Source organism: Thrips palmi, unplaced genomic scaffold, assembly GCF_012932325.1.
Source record: "Thrips palmi isolate BJ-2018 unplaced genomic scaffold, TpBJ-2018v1 HiC_scaffold_10, whole genome shotgun sequence".
NCBI classification, from domain to species: Eukaryota; Metazoa; Arthropoda; class Insecta; order Thysanoptera; family Thripidae; genus Thrips; species Thrips palmi.
The window spans coordinates 7,875,730-7,889,998 of NW_023144621.1; the positions used below are offsets into that span (position 1 = coordinate 7,875,730).

The window sequence follows — 14,269 nt, forward strand, 5'->3', positions numbered from 1 at the left end:
TTACCTCGCCGCGACCCCTCGAAATTTTTTTTCGCGACCCCAACGTTGAGAACCGCTGCGTTAGCCCCCGAGCGGGTAAGCATGCCACGCCTTCAATCAGAGTCCTCCAATTCATGCCCTACAGTATTTTTCATCCATGTGCGTCGTATGCTATTCCGCTCGGAGATACCGTGCGCAAAAGGTATGCAATCACTAGAATTTGACATCTGTTCGTGTTCACTTTTTCTTCGAGTGCGTTCACCACCCCGAGTGGGTGGGCAGCCGAACATACTTGCACTGCGTGCGTTGGGCTGCCTGCATACTCGGCGCCCGTTTCAGTTCAGGTGGGGAGGGGACAGTCGCTTCGACTCGTACTGCTCTGCTCCCGAAGGCCCTGGTGGTGCGCCCCTCGAGGGGTCGGCCTGCTTGGCCTGCTCCTGCCGGTTCGGCAACCCAACGAACTCGCGCGCCCTTCTCCTGGAGTTTGCGCGCTGTGGCTGACTCACGCACGCCACTGTGGGCAGGGCAATGCGTTCTCGCTTTCAACTGTGAGATGCTCGAATTCATTGGCTTTGTTCGGTTTTACTAGGTTTTAAGAGTGATGGTTAGATTTCAAGCTGGAATGAGTTTGAGTTTTGAGTCTTTGGTCAGCACTCTACCTTTCATTGCTGTTTTTTCTTCCTGTTTTGGTTGTGGGGTTTTGCTTTTCTTTCAGTGATCTCAAATGTTCAGAAAAATTCGTACTGTCGTTAATCCTTTTTTTGTGGGTTCATTTTCGCCTATGGGTTTGTCTCGAGATACGTATGTGTACCAAAGCAAACCAGCGGCTACTCATCTGATGTCGTCAGGATGTCTTCACTGCCCGGTCGACGGCGACCCCCGGGGTGTCCAGCGTCCAGCCGCCGGGATTTGCAACGCCGACGCCGCGACGCCGCGCCGGCCGTGCAGGTCCGACTCGCAAACGTGTTCACCGAACCAGGAAACCTTTCGAGGCAACATCTGCTGAGTGGTGAGGAAACATGCCGTCGCCCCTCCCCCTCAAATGACCCTCTGACTTTTGACCCCGAGGATGTAGGTGGTGACTCTGCATAAGCCCGAGACGGCCTATGGAAGCTTGTGCCAGCTCCGCGGTCCCCCGCCCCTCCCCGCGGCGTGTTTCCAAATAAGCCGCGTTTCAACACCGCCCCTGCTGCCCGCGGTGCAGCCCCATTGGCCGTGTGTCCGAGGACCTCTCGGATTGTCTGGCCGTCATCTGGCCCGAGTTTGCGGCCGTGCCAGTGCGGCCAGGCGGCCAGGGCGGCCAGGGCGGCCAGGCCAGCCAGACTGCCAATGGCACGGGTTAGCAAAGAGCCGCCGTGGCGCCTTGAGTCGCGCCTCCTTTGTAAGTAGCGCTAGCCCGCCGTAGTGGGAGTGGTTTTTTTTCAGTTTTGAGGCAACGCTTGGCGTGTCAAGGGTGCGACGCAAGCGCCTCATTTTCGAGAAGACAGGGGTTTAACGGTGGCTCATGTATTTTTTATTTTATATAAAAAAGATGGTTGTACTATTTACACGTACGAAAACTCTCGACACATCGATGATGGGTGATGACATGAAGTGCTTGCTCCTCGTGGTCGCGATGGTCGTGGTCGCGGTGAGTGTCTCGGCCCCGCGCGCGAGTCAGGGAAGGTGGCACGGGCGCCGACCGACGAGGCGGAGGGGATGTGATGAGATGAGGTGAAGTGACTATGTACAATCCTTCCTGGTCCTCCCCTGGACCGCTTGACTTGCGAGCGTGCTGCTGCGATGGTGATGGTGGTGATCACCGTGGTGGTGAGGGTGGTGATGGGGTGCCCGCCCCCGGACTGCGCTCGAGACGCGCGCCGCCGCCCCGCGCTCGCTGCTGCCGTACCCGTGGCGAGTGCGTGAGCGCCGGTGGCGTCTTCGAGGGGGTCGGTGGGTGGAATTGGGGGCGTTAAGGGGCGGGCGGGGGCGCGTGCGACTGACTCCTTAGAAGGGGGCGCCGTACGATGAGCTGGGAGAGCGGGCGGGGGCGCCGTAGCTGGAGGAGGGGCCGCTGGAGTAGCCGCCGCCGCCGCCGCCGGAGGACTGCTCGTACTGGGCGACCTGGATGGCGGGCTGCACTCCCTCGAGGTCAACACCGACGACGCGGCTGGAGTAGCCACCGCCGGGGGCGCCGTAGCTGCTTGAGGGAACGCCGTAGCTGGAGGACGGGCCGGAGGAGTAGCCACCGCCGCCACCGCTGGAGTAGCCGCCGCCGCCACCGCCGCCGGAGGACTGGCTCTCGTGCTGCAGGATGATCTGGCGGATCTGGCCCAGCAGCTGCTGGTCAACGTTCTGGCCCTCGTTGGAGGAGGGGCCGACGGGGACGGGCACGTAGCCGCCGCCGCCACCGCCACCGGAGTAGCCGCCGCCACCAGAGTAGCCGCCGCCACCGCCGCCGGAGTAGCCGCCGCTTGGCCTGCTGTAGCTGTAGCCGCCGGGGGCCTCAGCTTGCACCGCCACCACCACGGCGAGCAAGCACTGCAACAACAGAAAGATGGTTAGGACGCGCAGTGACAAAAAGCTCACACAAGGTAGCATCCCGCGGCTACTGCGTCGTCACGGAGCCGCGGCCCGACGCGTTACTACGGACCGGGCCAGCACGCTGCGGGGGTACCGAGCCTGCCTGCATCAGCTGGGCGAGCTGGGCGCCGACCGCGCCGACCGCGCCGACCCCGGACGCGGTCATCCAACGTTACGCAAGGCCAGGCAGCCGGCAGCCGGCCGCGGAAGAGCTGGGCCAGGCCCTGCCAGGGGTCACGCACGCGGGGGGCGGGTGCTTTCCTTTGGAAAGGCAGCAAGAAAGGACCGTGCCTAGTGCCTTACGCCTTTGGCTCGCCCAGCGTTGCCGAGTTGCCCAGACCGAAAAGCACCAGCACTGGACAGCCCTTGCCGGCACCCGGCACATCGTGGGAACGGCACCGCGGCGCTACGATCGCGGAAGTTGCGTCACGGCTATCCCACCCCGGCCGGCCGCGCCGAGGGCCGCGCCGAGGGCCGCGCTGAGGGCCGTACCCACCCACACTATCCGGGAAAACAATCACGTCAATGAACGGCGAGCCGCGGGTCGTAAGTGCCGCGGCGGCAGGGCGCTGCAAGGCGCTGCTAGGCGCTGCAACTGCAGTGCCGGGCGCTGCAGGGCCGCGAGGCATTTACGTAAGCCTGCGCCGCAGCGCGCGGGGCAGCAGGGCCGGCAGCGCAGGGCAGTCGATCGCCCGACAGCGAGCCTCGATTCGATGACTCGATTCGATACGATCGAAAACAGATGTCCGCCCGCCTCTCGGTGCGCGCGTCTCTGTCTCGCTCTCGCGTTGGACAGCATCGGAGAACCGGAGGGCAGACCTGTACCCTCGTCTTTCTAAATCCATTCTAAGCCCGCACGCCTTGCCCGTTGTCTCGCGACCGCTCTCCACGCGAAGAGGTATCGCTGGATGATTCACAAACTAATTGCCAATGAGAGGCGCTGAGTCGGGACGCGCGTTGTCAGACGATTCGAACCGATTGAAGGAGCTCTACACGCAATCAACTGCACTACAATGCACGACTTTAAGGCAAATTTAACAGCACAAACAATGGCTTCCAGATCAGTCGAGGACGCTTCTTCTGTCTCATCTAAGTAAAACAGGCAGTTTCAGACAATTTTGTTCAAAATTCACACAAAAGTAGATTTGAGTCCTGCCGGCGATTAAAGTTTGAGCCGCGAGGCTCAACGTCCTGCATTAGTCACAAAAAAGACCGACGCGGCGGGTCGCGGGTAGTGGGTCGCACGTCACAGGTCGCGGGTCTCGGGATGCACAAACAAAATCACAGTCACAGTCCAGGGCCGGGCAGGCCGGGCACCCCGGGCAGCACAATGGTATCCAAGAGGCTGTGGACGTAAATCCAGTGGCGGCGAGGGCTTGCTGGGTGACTTGCTGGCTTGCTTGCTTGCTGGCTTGCAGCACTCACAGACTTACCACTGTGAAAGTCTTCATGGCGAGTGTTTGGAGTAGGAAGGACGGGAGCCCGACGGACACTGGCTTCTTCCTCGCTAACATCAGTATATATACAGCCGGCGCTGGCTGGCCGCGGGTCCACGGCCCAGCCGCCGGGGAGGGGCTGACGTCAGGCGGCCCTGGGGGTGGGGATGGGGTGGGGTGGGGGTGGGGGCCGGCGTGCGGTACAAGCCGCTTACATCCTGGAGAGAGCGCTCCCGCGCCGCGCCGCCCGCGCCGGCCCGTCCGAGGACTCCGAGGACCCGGAGGGGGGTGCGCAGCGCGCAGCATCTGCAGCATCGCGCCGGCTGGCCAGCTGGTGCAGGGCCTGGAGGAGGAGCTGGGGCAAGAGGCGACCGCGCTGACATTAGCTATGCGCTGGCGTGGCGAGGGCGTCCGCACCTTGGTCCGCACCTCCACACGGGGCGTCCGCGCCGAAGGCCGTGGACGTGGAAGTCGTGGAAGTCGGGGTAGGCCGCGCCGCCAGGCAGGGCCGCGCGGCGGGCCAGTCCACTCCGCAGGCGGCCAAGCGGGCCAAGGCACCTGAAGCCGGCCGCCACCACGCACAAAAACAGCGCCTTCCGGCATGGCGCGGCGGCCGAAGCGACCGAAGCGCCTTCGTCACCGCGTGTGGGAACGACGGCCGGGAAAGCAGCGGTGGCGTTGCGCCGTCGCGTCTTCCTGGTGCCCGGCGCCATCACCCAGGGCAGCACGGCGGAGCACGGCGGAGCACGGCGCGCGGAGCCCGGTCGAGTGGATGACATTTGAGCGCGCGTTCACGTTCGCGTTCGAGACTTGCCGCCGCCGTCCGGTCAAACCCTTCGGCGAAGAAACGAAAAAAAAAGATACTAGCCGGCTGTTCTTTTTCTATCCAAAGCCAGGCGGAGTCTTACCGAAGGCGACTGGCACAAGGCTCGCTCCCGTTAAAGAAAGGTTCCGACCAATCAGAGACGAGACTAGGGTCCGGAGCTACCTTACGTTAGCCGCCTCCCACACCTTGCAGTGTCTCAATAAGTCTTTGGTGCGTCCAGTGCTCGTTGGTTTCGCTGAACTTGTTTCAATCTCCTCGATTTAATTGTCTCGCTGTTGGTGGTGGCGTGCGCGGTGGCGTGCCATTGTCGGTGGGCCATGACGCGTGCCGTGTGCCAACAGCACGCGTCGCGTCGCGTCACCCAGTTCGAGCGCCGCGCCTCGCCACGCCTCGCCGTGCCACGCCGCGCCGATTGGCACTGCAGTGCTAAGCCGGCAATGCAAGCCCCGGGGATTTCCTTCCGTCTTCGTTTTCGTTGGCGACAAGGTGCAGGCCCGCCCGGCTGCGGCGTTATGGCTGCCGCCCCGTAAGGCCCTGTGCCTCCTCCTTTCCTCTCGCCTTCCCCGGCGGATTGGATGCCACTTACACATTAACGGGCTGACTTTCTCGAGGTGTGGACGAGGATGAGTGGAGGCCGAGGCTGTTTGGCCGCCGGGACGAGGGGCTTTGGGGAGCCCGGCACGGCCCGGCATGGCCCGGCATGGCCCGGCACGCCGATGGCGTGACATGCTCACTGCTCACACCGGAGACCAGTCCCGGACAACAAAAGCCCAACCAAACAAACTGGTTGTTTCTCTGCCTCGCTGCCTCTCCGCCCAAGGAGTGACCCACTGGACGATTTTATGTACAATGATTGTGCCGGTATGGGTATGAATTCCACTTGATTTGACTCACATTTAGCCTGCTTTTGTACAATGAATGTGAGCAGTCTTTCCCCAATTGGCGTGCTCGTGGCTTTCAAATGACCTCTCGCAACGTGCACCGTCTTGATCTTGGCGGGGCAGCCTGGCACGCCCGCAAATCAAGAGCCTCCACACGAAAACGACGTGCGTGAGATGGAAAATTTGGCGGTGGCCGCGGTTCAAACTCCCCACCCCACCCCACCCTGCCCGTGGCTGGTCTGCCCCGCCTCCAGCGACCCCTCCTTGGCCCCTGCAGTCTTGCACCCCAGAGGGCAGGCGGCGAGGCGGCGGGGCGGCGGCGCCGAAACCGCGCGCAGAGACCAATTGGAACGTATTGCGAGGCCTGGACGAGACGAGCACCCCTCCCCCTCCCCACTGGACCCCCTGCAGTGCCGCCACGCCGCCACGGTGCCGCGCGGCACGTCTACCAGTAGCAATCAATTTGATGGCCACTATTCGAGTCGCCGTCATCTCGCCATGGCGGCTGTACGCGGCGCCACGCCAGGTGAGACTCTCCACGCCGTCTCTCTCTTTTCTTTTTTCCTCTCTCTGCCTCCCTAGTGTGGGGTCACGCAGGCGCCTGGCCCGCGGTACTGGGGCAGGCTGGGGTCGAGACGGGTTGCCTCAGTTCGTCCCAAAAACAGCCGTCAGCGCCACTCCGCCCGGTCTACCCGGTCTAGCCCGGCGCCGCGACAGGCCAGGCAGCGGCCACCTTCAGGATCGGAAGGAATAGAACTGAAAAGGAAGCCAGACAGACAGTGCCGTCCACGGCGTGCCAGAGACTCGCCTTGTTTCTCGGATTCGACAGGTGTCAACTTTTGCGGTTTTTCAATTTCGGGATGCGAGCCCGGAAGTCCACGGTTCAGAAGGGTCCGCTTTACCCACGCGGTCACACCATTGCATAGTTTCCCCAGCAGATTCCCTTGGTCGGCTTGCTCTCGCGCCGGGGACGCGACGCGCCCCCGGCCTGCCTGCCTGCCTAGGCCTGCCTCCAGCGTTGCAGTCTCCCAGAGTCGCCTCGTTTGTTCCCAGCAGACTGGCACTCTGTCTCTTGCGCGCGCGGCGCGGCACTGTTCGAAATGAGTCCGCTAGGAGCGTGCCTTCTGCTGCCGCATGCTGCCGCATGCTGCCCAGCCCGGCCGGGTCGCGCCGCCTCGCGCCTCGCCCCGCTTTGTATCGCGATCGGCGGGAAAGGCAGGGGGCGGCGAGCCGCGGCGAGCGGACGGAGCGGACGCATCGGTGCAGCGTGCGTGGGCGCAGCGCAGCGCGGCGGTCAAGCGGCCTTATGCAACATCCCCTCCCCTCCCCATCATCCACACCAGGCCACGCCGCGCACGACCATCCCGACTTTGCTTTATCGGAAATCGGAGACAGGATCAGTTTGGAAACGGTGATTGGTTACGCCCGAGAGGCCGAGCCCTGCAGCCTGCAGTAGACTAATTCCAAGCTGCGTCCTGTCTCTCTCACACCCCTGCGGGCCGAGCCGCGGGTGCGACGGAGACGGAGCGTCGACGGAGCGTCTACGGAGCGGCCACCCCCCGAGCGTGTTACGTCACACATGCACGACCCTCGCAAAGTGGCGAAGTGGCGCGCCGAGAAACACTTCTTTGTTGGCCGGTCAAGAACGCCGTCGTAAAGCACGGCGTCGTCCGGCAGGCTGTCGCACTGTCTCGCTCGCACTCACGGTGGGCCGTCGCGTCCCGTGGGGCGCGAGAGAGACAGAGCTATAGCGCTGTTCGGGACCAGCCCGAAGCCGCGCGGCCGCCATTGGCGGGCCATTGTGAAGCGCGGACCGCGGCCGGCACGGCGGGGACGCGAACACAGCCAAAACGGCCAAAACGGCCGACACGGCCGACACGGCGAGCACCAAGACTCGGTGACCCAGCGCGGCGTGTGTGCCAACGTGCCGAGCGGCGCGGACGGCGGGGGTCACGACGGCATGGCAGCCTGAAGCAGCACGGAGCAGACTCCAGCCGCTCGACCCCCTGGAACCCGTTTCGTTTCGTTTCCGAATTACCGAATGCTGGAGAAAGGACTACGGGACTGCGGGGGCTCCGGGCTGTAAACAAGTCAGCGTTTTGTCAGACCGCAGGCCCCCGGCGCCACGCCACACCGCCCCACCCCGCCTCGCCCCGCCTCGCCCCGCCTCGCCCCGCTCCATCACGCCAGGAAACAAAGGGGGCGCTGCGAAGAGTGTGCTGCGAATAACGGCGTGTGCACTGCGAATAACGATGTGCCGGAAAACGGGCGGGAATCGACAGAAAAACAGTTATTGCGTGAGGCAAGCACGCGAGTCGCAGAGAAATGACGATGGCTGCTGCAGCTTCCATGCGGAGAGAAAGGAGTCGTGGTTCCGTCTGGGAGGACACGTCTGTTTTCATTCCGACTGTCAATTCTTTTGGTGCCCCAAAGGAAAACGACGCTATGCGCGCCCTTCTTTGTCGATCAAACGAGAGTAAAAGCTAACTGACACCTTTATGAGTCTTGTAGTTTCAAGGTATCTTTTAAAGTAAAGGTATCATCTGCTAAAAATCTGAACGTGTTCGAGATATTGAAACAGCGCGAATCGCATGGCAAGCCACTAGCCTCGCCGAGCAAATATTGGCGGCCAGCACACACTCAAGGAAGCTGTAAACCATGTGTGCGTTTGTCACCCGCATGTTTATTCACCAAACACGCGAGTGCACGCACACACGCACACACGCATGCTCGCACACGCGTGAGGTGGCAGAGGCACTGCTTCACAGTGTCCCTGCCACGGGACCTTTTGATTTGAGATGCGGCGAAGGAAAGTGAAACCAGTCGGGTCGCGCAGCGTGGTAGTGTGGTGTGGCGTCAAGACGAGTCTCAGTTACGATCAAGCCTGCTTGTCTTCTGATTGAAGCAGGCAGGCAGCAGGCGCCGGGGAGGTGGTTGTGTGCGTGTTCGGCGTGTCGGGAACCGCTCTTGGGACCGCTCGGCGCTCGCGCGGGCACTATCGGCAGTCGCGTCGCCGCCTCGCCGTACGCAGAGCGACGCAGAGCCTCTCAGCAGACTGGTTGTCGCTCGGTCTGTATCGCACCCATCCGAGACGCCCCATGGAGAGAGACAGCGACGAGAGCACTGTTCAACATCGGCCTGCGGCGCGGGCTTAGTTGAGGCGTGAGGAGTGCGCTTGCGTGAGGAGTATTGACGGCAGCAGGGTCGTTTCGTTTGCCACCTCGCTGAAACGGTAACGAACCATCTCGTCAGCAAGCGGTGCGACACCCGACACCACCCCACGATCGTTTCGTCGCTCTGTCTCTATCACCCTCGTGGGGCGTATTGCGGGGGAGCGAGAGAGACAGCGATGAAACGACCCTTGAGAATGAGGCGGCTGCACAGACCGACCGGCGGGTGACCCAACTGGGCCCATCTCGATGGCCCCTCAGCCCGAGCGACGAACGACGACTCAAAGGCAGCCTGCTCGCGCTGCTGGCCTGCAGCAGCTGCCTGCCCGTTCAGCCTCGACAGAGAAAGTATAAAGAGGATGAGAGGCGAGCGGCCGCATTTGTCGTATGTGTGCGATGGCAGTGTGGCAACAGTTTCCGCACCTCCCCTCCGCCCGTCCCTTGCCGTTATCCAATCGCCAACATCATCAAGGGCGAGTTTAACCAGCGCAGCAACGAAGACGAGGTAAAAACAGGCCGGCTGGGCGGATTGGCGTTTACCTCACGGCCCGGTTAATTAGCAATACCCACTGCAGCGTGAGCAGGGCGGCAGGGGCACGGGATGAGAGGCTGGTTGTGCAACTCGTCGCGTCCGTCGCGTCCCGGTGCCGTCGGTGCCGTCGGTGCCGTCCCGGCTGACAGGATGAGTCCGCCGGGACGCCGTGACGCCGTGACGGGCTGCAACGCGCCGCTTGCAAATGTCACTGTGCGACCGGCCGGCCGGCCGACGCCGGATTTTCGCCTCGCCGACGTTTTTCTGCGCCGAGGGCGGCCGTCCTGCTTCACCCACTACTTCAAGCTGCCGAGGCGGCGGCTGTCCTGCTTCACCCACTACTTCATGCAGCCAAGGACGCGGCGATCAATATCCCGGAGGATGCTGCTGCTGGCTGAAGAGGTGCCTCTTCCTCCCAACCTTGTTCCGTATCATTTTATCATCGTTCGGCGCGCCGCTTGGAATATCAATTTGCGGCCGTCCTGCCTGGCCTGCTCCGCCTGCCTGCCGCTTGTCCGGGCTCGGGGCGCTGCGCTTGGGGCCGGGCAGTGGGTCAGGGAGCCGGCAGCCGGTCAGGGGCGGCATGGCGGCGGCAACAACAACCCGCCGTGGACGTCGAGTACCAAGACTAGCCCACATGAGTCCAAAGCGTCGGGCCGACGGACGGCCCTCCGGTAGGCTGCCTCCCAAGGGCTATCGTCTCTCTGTCTCTCTTGCACTGGTGGGGGGTCTTGCAGGGGTGCGAGAGAGAAAGAGCCGGCCTGCTCGCTGGCCCGTGGAGCAGGCCGTGATGGGCGTGCTGGCTGTCGCTGAGCGGCTTGGCGTCTTCGCGCAGTGCCAGGCATTGGCAGTGCCCAGGCAGTCCCGCCCCCTGCCAGTGCTTGCAAGACGATGATGCTCGCCGAAGGACACCCCTTTTTTCCGTCGCCATTTCGAAGTGCCCGCTGGTCGTGGCCGTTGCACTGCATTGCGTGGCGCGGGGAGCGGGCGGGCGGCCAGGTCCGACGGCCACCAACGTCACGTGACACTTCTTCTCCTGCTGCAGCCTTGTTTGCGACGGCCCCCGCGAGGTGTGATTGGTGCCAAGAGGGGCGCACCACTGTTGACACTGACGGCATGACGGGTGCTCTCGAACTTCCACATGCACTTCCTGTAGGCCGTGGGGATTACGGGTCCGCCTTTCAGATCCGAGACGGAACCTCTTGCAAGACGCGGTGCGCACGGAGGAGGTCATGGCCGTCTGGAGCTGCCTGCGGCGTGCCTACGGCATGCCCACGGCGGCGTGCCTGCGGCCTGGGGCGTCCTGCTGGAGTGTCCTGGAGCAGCACATGCAGTGGGCGAAGCGTGGCGAGGCGCGCCAAGAGGTGCTCGCCGAGTCAAGGGCGCCGAGTCGCCCTCATTATTTTGCACACCGCACTGCGGCAACGTGCGACCCAGACGCTAGTTCTTGCGAAAAGGGCTCTTTCTGCCACTGAATTGATAAGAACTTTCTCAACTTAACAAACATGGATAGTTTTTTTTTTTTGTTTTCCCTCAGAATTTGATATTGGTGGGACGGCAACCTTGACGGCCGCCTTGACGGCCACCTTGACGGCCACCTTGACGGCCTCCTTGACGGCCGCCTTGACGGCCACCTTGACGGCCACCTTGACGACCTCCTTGACGGCCACCTTGAAGGCCACCTTGACGGCCACCTCGACGGTCACCTCGGCGGCGGCAGGTCGACCGCGGCGTATGCTCTTCCGGGAGGAGCAGGTGCTAAGAGCATCGCTAAGAGCGACCGGAACGCGTTTCAGAGTCAACAACGAGAACACGACTCAAAGTGGGCGCCGAGCACCTTCTTTGGCCAGCGCATCCGACCTTCAATCACGCCGAATCCATTTTTTGCTACACTCGCTTTCTGATCCACCAAGACTAACTCGTTGGAGTAATTGTTTGTTTTTTATGAGTTTGTGTGTGTGTGTATTGCTCGGTGAAATCACGCCGCTGTGTGCGGTGCGATAAGCACAAGGCCCACGCGGCCACAAAGCCCACAAAGCTCGAAGGCCGGCCGCTTTCTTCAGCCTCCCCTCAATTCTCATCACCTTCTCCATCACCCGCCTAAGCTGGCTGACTCCGAACGGGCATCGTCGCTCATCTGTCTCTCTCGCACTCGTGGTGCGCTCCTTCAGGGTGCGAGTGAGACACAGTGACGAAAGCAGGCTGTTCGGAATCGGCCCGCTGCGGTGCCCAGCCCGGCCCAGCCGTCGCCGCGTCCCGACGCGTCCTTGGGACTGACTGCCTGGACGCCTTGGAAACCCCCTTCGCCCTCCTGGCCGCGCGCCGTGGCCGCGCCGTCGTTCGATGTCGACGGATCCTCCGCGGCTTGTTTCGGGGATTGGAGAGGATGAATGTCTTTTTGTGTATCACGTTCGGGCCCGTTGTGTGTGTGTGTGTGTGTGTGTGTGTGTTTGTGTGCACGCGCGCATCGGCCTACTCTCACGTCAGCGCACGTGTGTGTGTGTGTGTGTGTGTGTGTGTGTGTGTGTGTGTGGTGTGTTTGTCCGTGTGTGTGAGTGTCCAGTGTTATACTGCCGACACTGTTCTCGGACATTGTTTCACCCTGCAACGCGTCTGACCCAATTACGACACTGGAAACAAGAAATGTCAGGCTAATCAAGGCGGCGAGTCAATACCTCCACAATGGCTGATTGGCGCATTGGTCCGCGTGGATTGACACCCCACGCCTCGCCGCGCACTGCGCACGCCGCGCACGGCCCTCCCCTCCACCGTGCGGCGCCATGCGGCAGGTGCTGCAGACTGTCTCGTTCCAAACGGGGCTTCGTCTCGTCTGTCCCGCGGCCGTACTCAGCGACCCATGAGTCCTAGAGAGAGACATAGCGACGAAAAAACTGTTTTCTGATTCCAAATAAACTCCCTTTGAACCCCCGTTTTTAAAATCTAGTTTACAAATTAGAATTTTTAAAAAAGGGGGTTGGCCAATATTTTTTTTAAATTCTTATGATTAATTAATAATAGACTGTGTTAAATTTAACGGAACTTTCCGCAGTTGTCTCTCACAGTGTCACGGGGTGTTTGGCGGGGATGCGAGAGAGACAGAGCGACGAAAGCGCTGTTCGGATTCAGCCTGTCGGCCCTGCCGGTGCACGGGTCTGGCGTACAGCGCGGCGCGCCGGGCGGTCAGATCGGCTCTGTGACCTATTCGACTGGGAGGAAAAGTGGCCCGAGGTCCGAGGAAGGGGAGGCAAAGGCAATACAAGCCAGAGGCAGCCAGAGGGAAGGGGGTCACACTCGCACTCGCTCGCACTGCGAACACAGCCATGTAATATACATACTTGCAGCCCTGCCAGCCCGGCCAGCTCGGCCGCCTGGAGAAAGAGGGAAGGCAACCGCGCCGCACCACCGCGGGGGTCGCCCCGTCAGCCCCGTCAGCCCCGTCCCGCCGCCTGGCTGCCGTGGCTGCCTACCCGCCAGGGGGAAGCCGCGGTTTCCATGGTTACCGCGCAGGGCTCTTCCTTTGGGTGCGGAGACGGGCGAGCCGGGCTGGGTGGGCCGGGCAGGCCGCCGAAAACGCGCGACGCGTTTTGCTCGTGGTTGGCCGAGACTTCACGGGAGTTTCCTCGTTTTGTGTAGTGAAGCAACCCGTGTGCCACACCGCGCCGAGCCCCGCCCCTCCCCTCCCCTCCGCGGCGCAGGGTTCTGATGCGGCTCTTTCGCAAGGCGAGAGGTGAGTTGACTGCTCGGCGGCGCGGCGAGGCTCGCTCGGCCCTACCGTGAGGCAACCGCGGCAACCGCCACCGGTCAACCCGCCGCCAACGGCCAGAGTCCTCGGACCGGGACCACCGAGACCACCGCGACGACGAGCAGGACGGGCAGGACGGGCAGCGCACCGTGACCTCTCACTGCCGATGGCGCCCGGCGCCACCCGCTGCCTTTCTCGCACCCCCACGGGACGCCCCACGGGGCGCTCGACGCACTCCGGCAGGACGCTCTGCGGGCCTGGACGTGACCGTCTCGGCGAAGGCCAAGGCACACTTGTTGGCCGCAGTGACCACGCTCTAGTTCCGTTCGCACAGTTTGCTTACCGTGGCATCAACCCGGCAGGTGCAGATTTCAGGGGAGGGGCAATCTGTCCTCAGCCAGGATAATGAGGTGCCTGGTCCGCCTGATCCGCCCCTGGACCCTGGATCCGCACCTGGGCGGCCGGCGCTCGCGGCGCGCGGGTCGCGAGTGTGAATAGGGACGCGGGGCTGCACCAGGCTGCACCTGCCGCGGCGTGCCGTTGCCGTCCAGAAGCCCGTCCTGACCTCTTGCACATCTTCGTCGTCCTCGTCCACGCCAAGTAGTGTTTCCACTGTACGCCACGTAACACCGAGCTAAATAGTTTACTGCCTTTTTTACGGCGAGGCTCTCCGAGAACTCACACTTAAGGGCGGCGTCGATGCCCGGCCGCCGTCGGCCTGCCGTGGAGGCGCGGAGGCGTGCCGGGCCGCAACGCCGTGGGAAGTATATCATTTCTATTTTACGCCGCCAATAAGCCCCTCGGCTGGGCCTCGGACTGCAGTCTGATTCTGTCGCTCTGTCTCTCTCGCATCCCGACGAAGCGCCCAAGAGAGAGCGGCGACGCGCTGTCCGGCCGGAACCCACCGGCCGCCACCGGCAGGAGGGCCTCGGACTTCCCTCTCCGCGAACAGGACATCACCGCCGTGAAAAGGCGCAGCCTTGATTTTGCCTTTCCGCGCGGCGCGGGCCTCGGGGTAGCTACAGCTACACATGGCCAGCTATGGCTCGGTTATTCAATATTCAACTCGAATTACGTAAAGCACCGAGCGGCACGGCACGGCCAAGCATGGCGGCCCGAGGAGCAAGCGCACGACGACCCG

The 14,269-nt window shown here is 62.7% G+C and overlaps 1 protein-coding gene across 1 annotated transcript; it reads right to left on the reverse strand.

Moving 5' to 3' along the window:
- Positions 1–1,469: 1,469 nt before the first annotated feature.
- Positions 1,470–4,021, reverse strand: LOC117649209 (loricrin-like). The gene is made up of 2 exons (XM_034391744.1): positions 3,975–4,021; positions 1,470–2,499 (listed from the first exon to the last, which is right to left on the reverse strand). Exons 1-2 carry the CDS (start codon positions 3,990–3,992, stop codon positions 1,966–1,968), a joined length of 552 nt encoding a protein of 183 aa, XP_034247635.1. The 5' UTR covers positions 3,993–4,021; the 3' UTR covers positions 1,470–1,965.
- Positions 4,022–14,269: the final 10,248 nt, after the last annotated feature.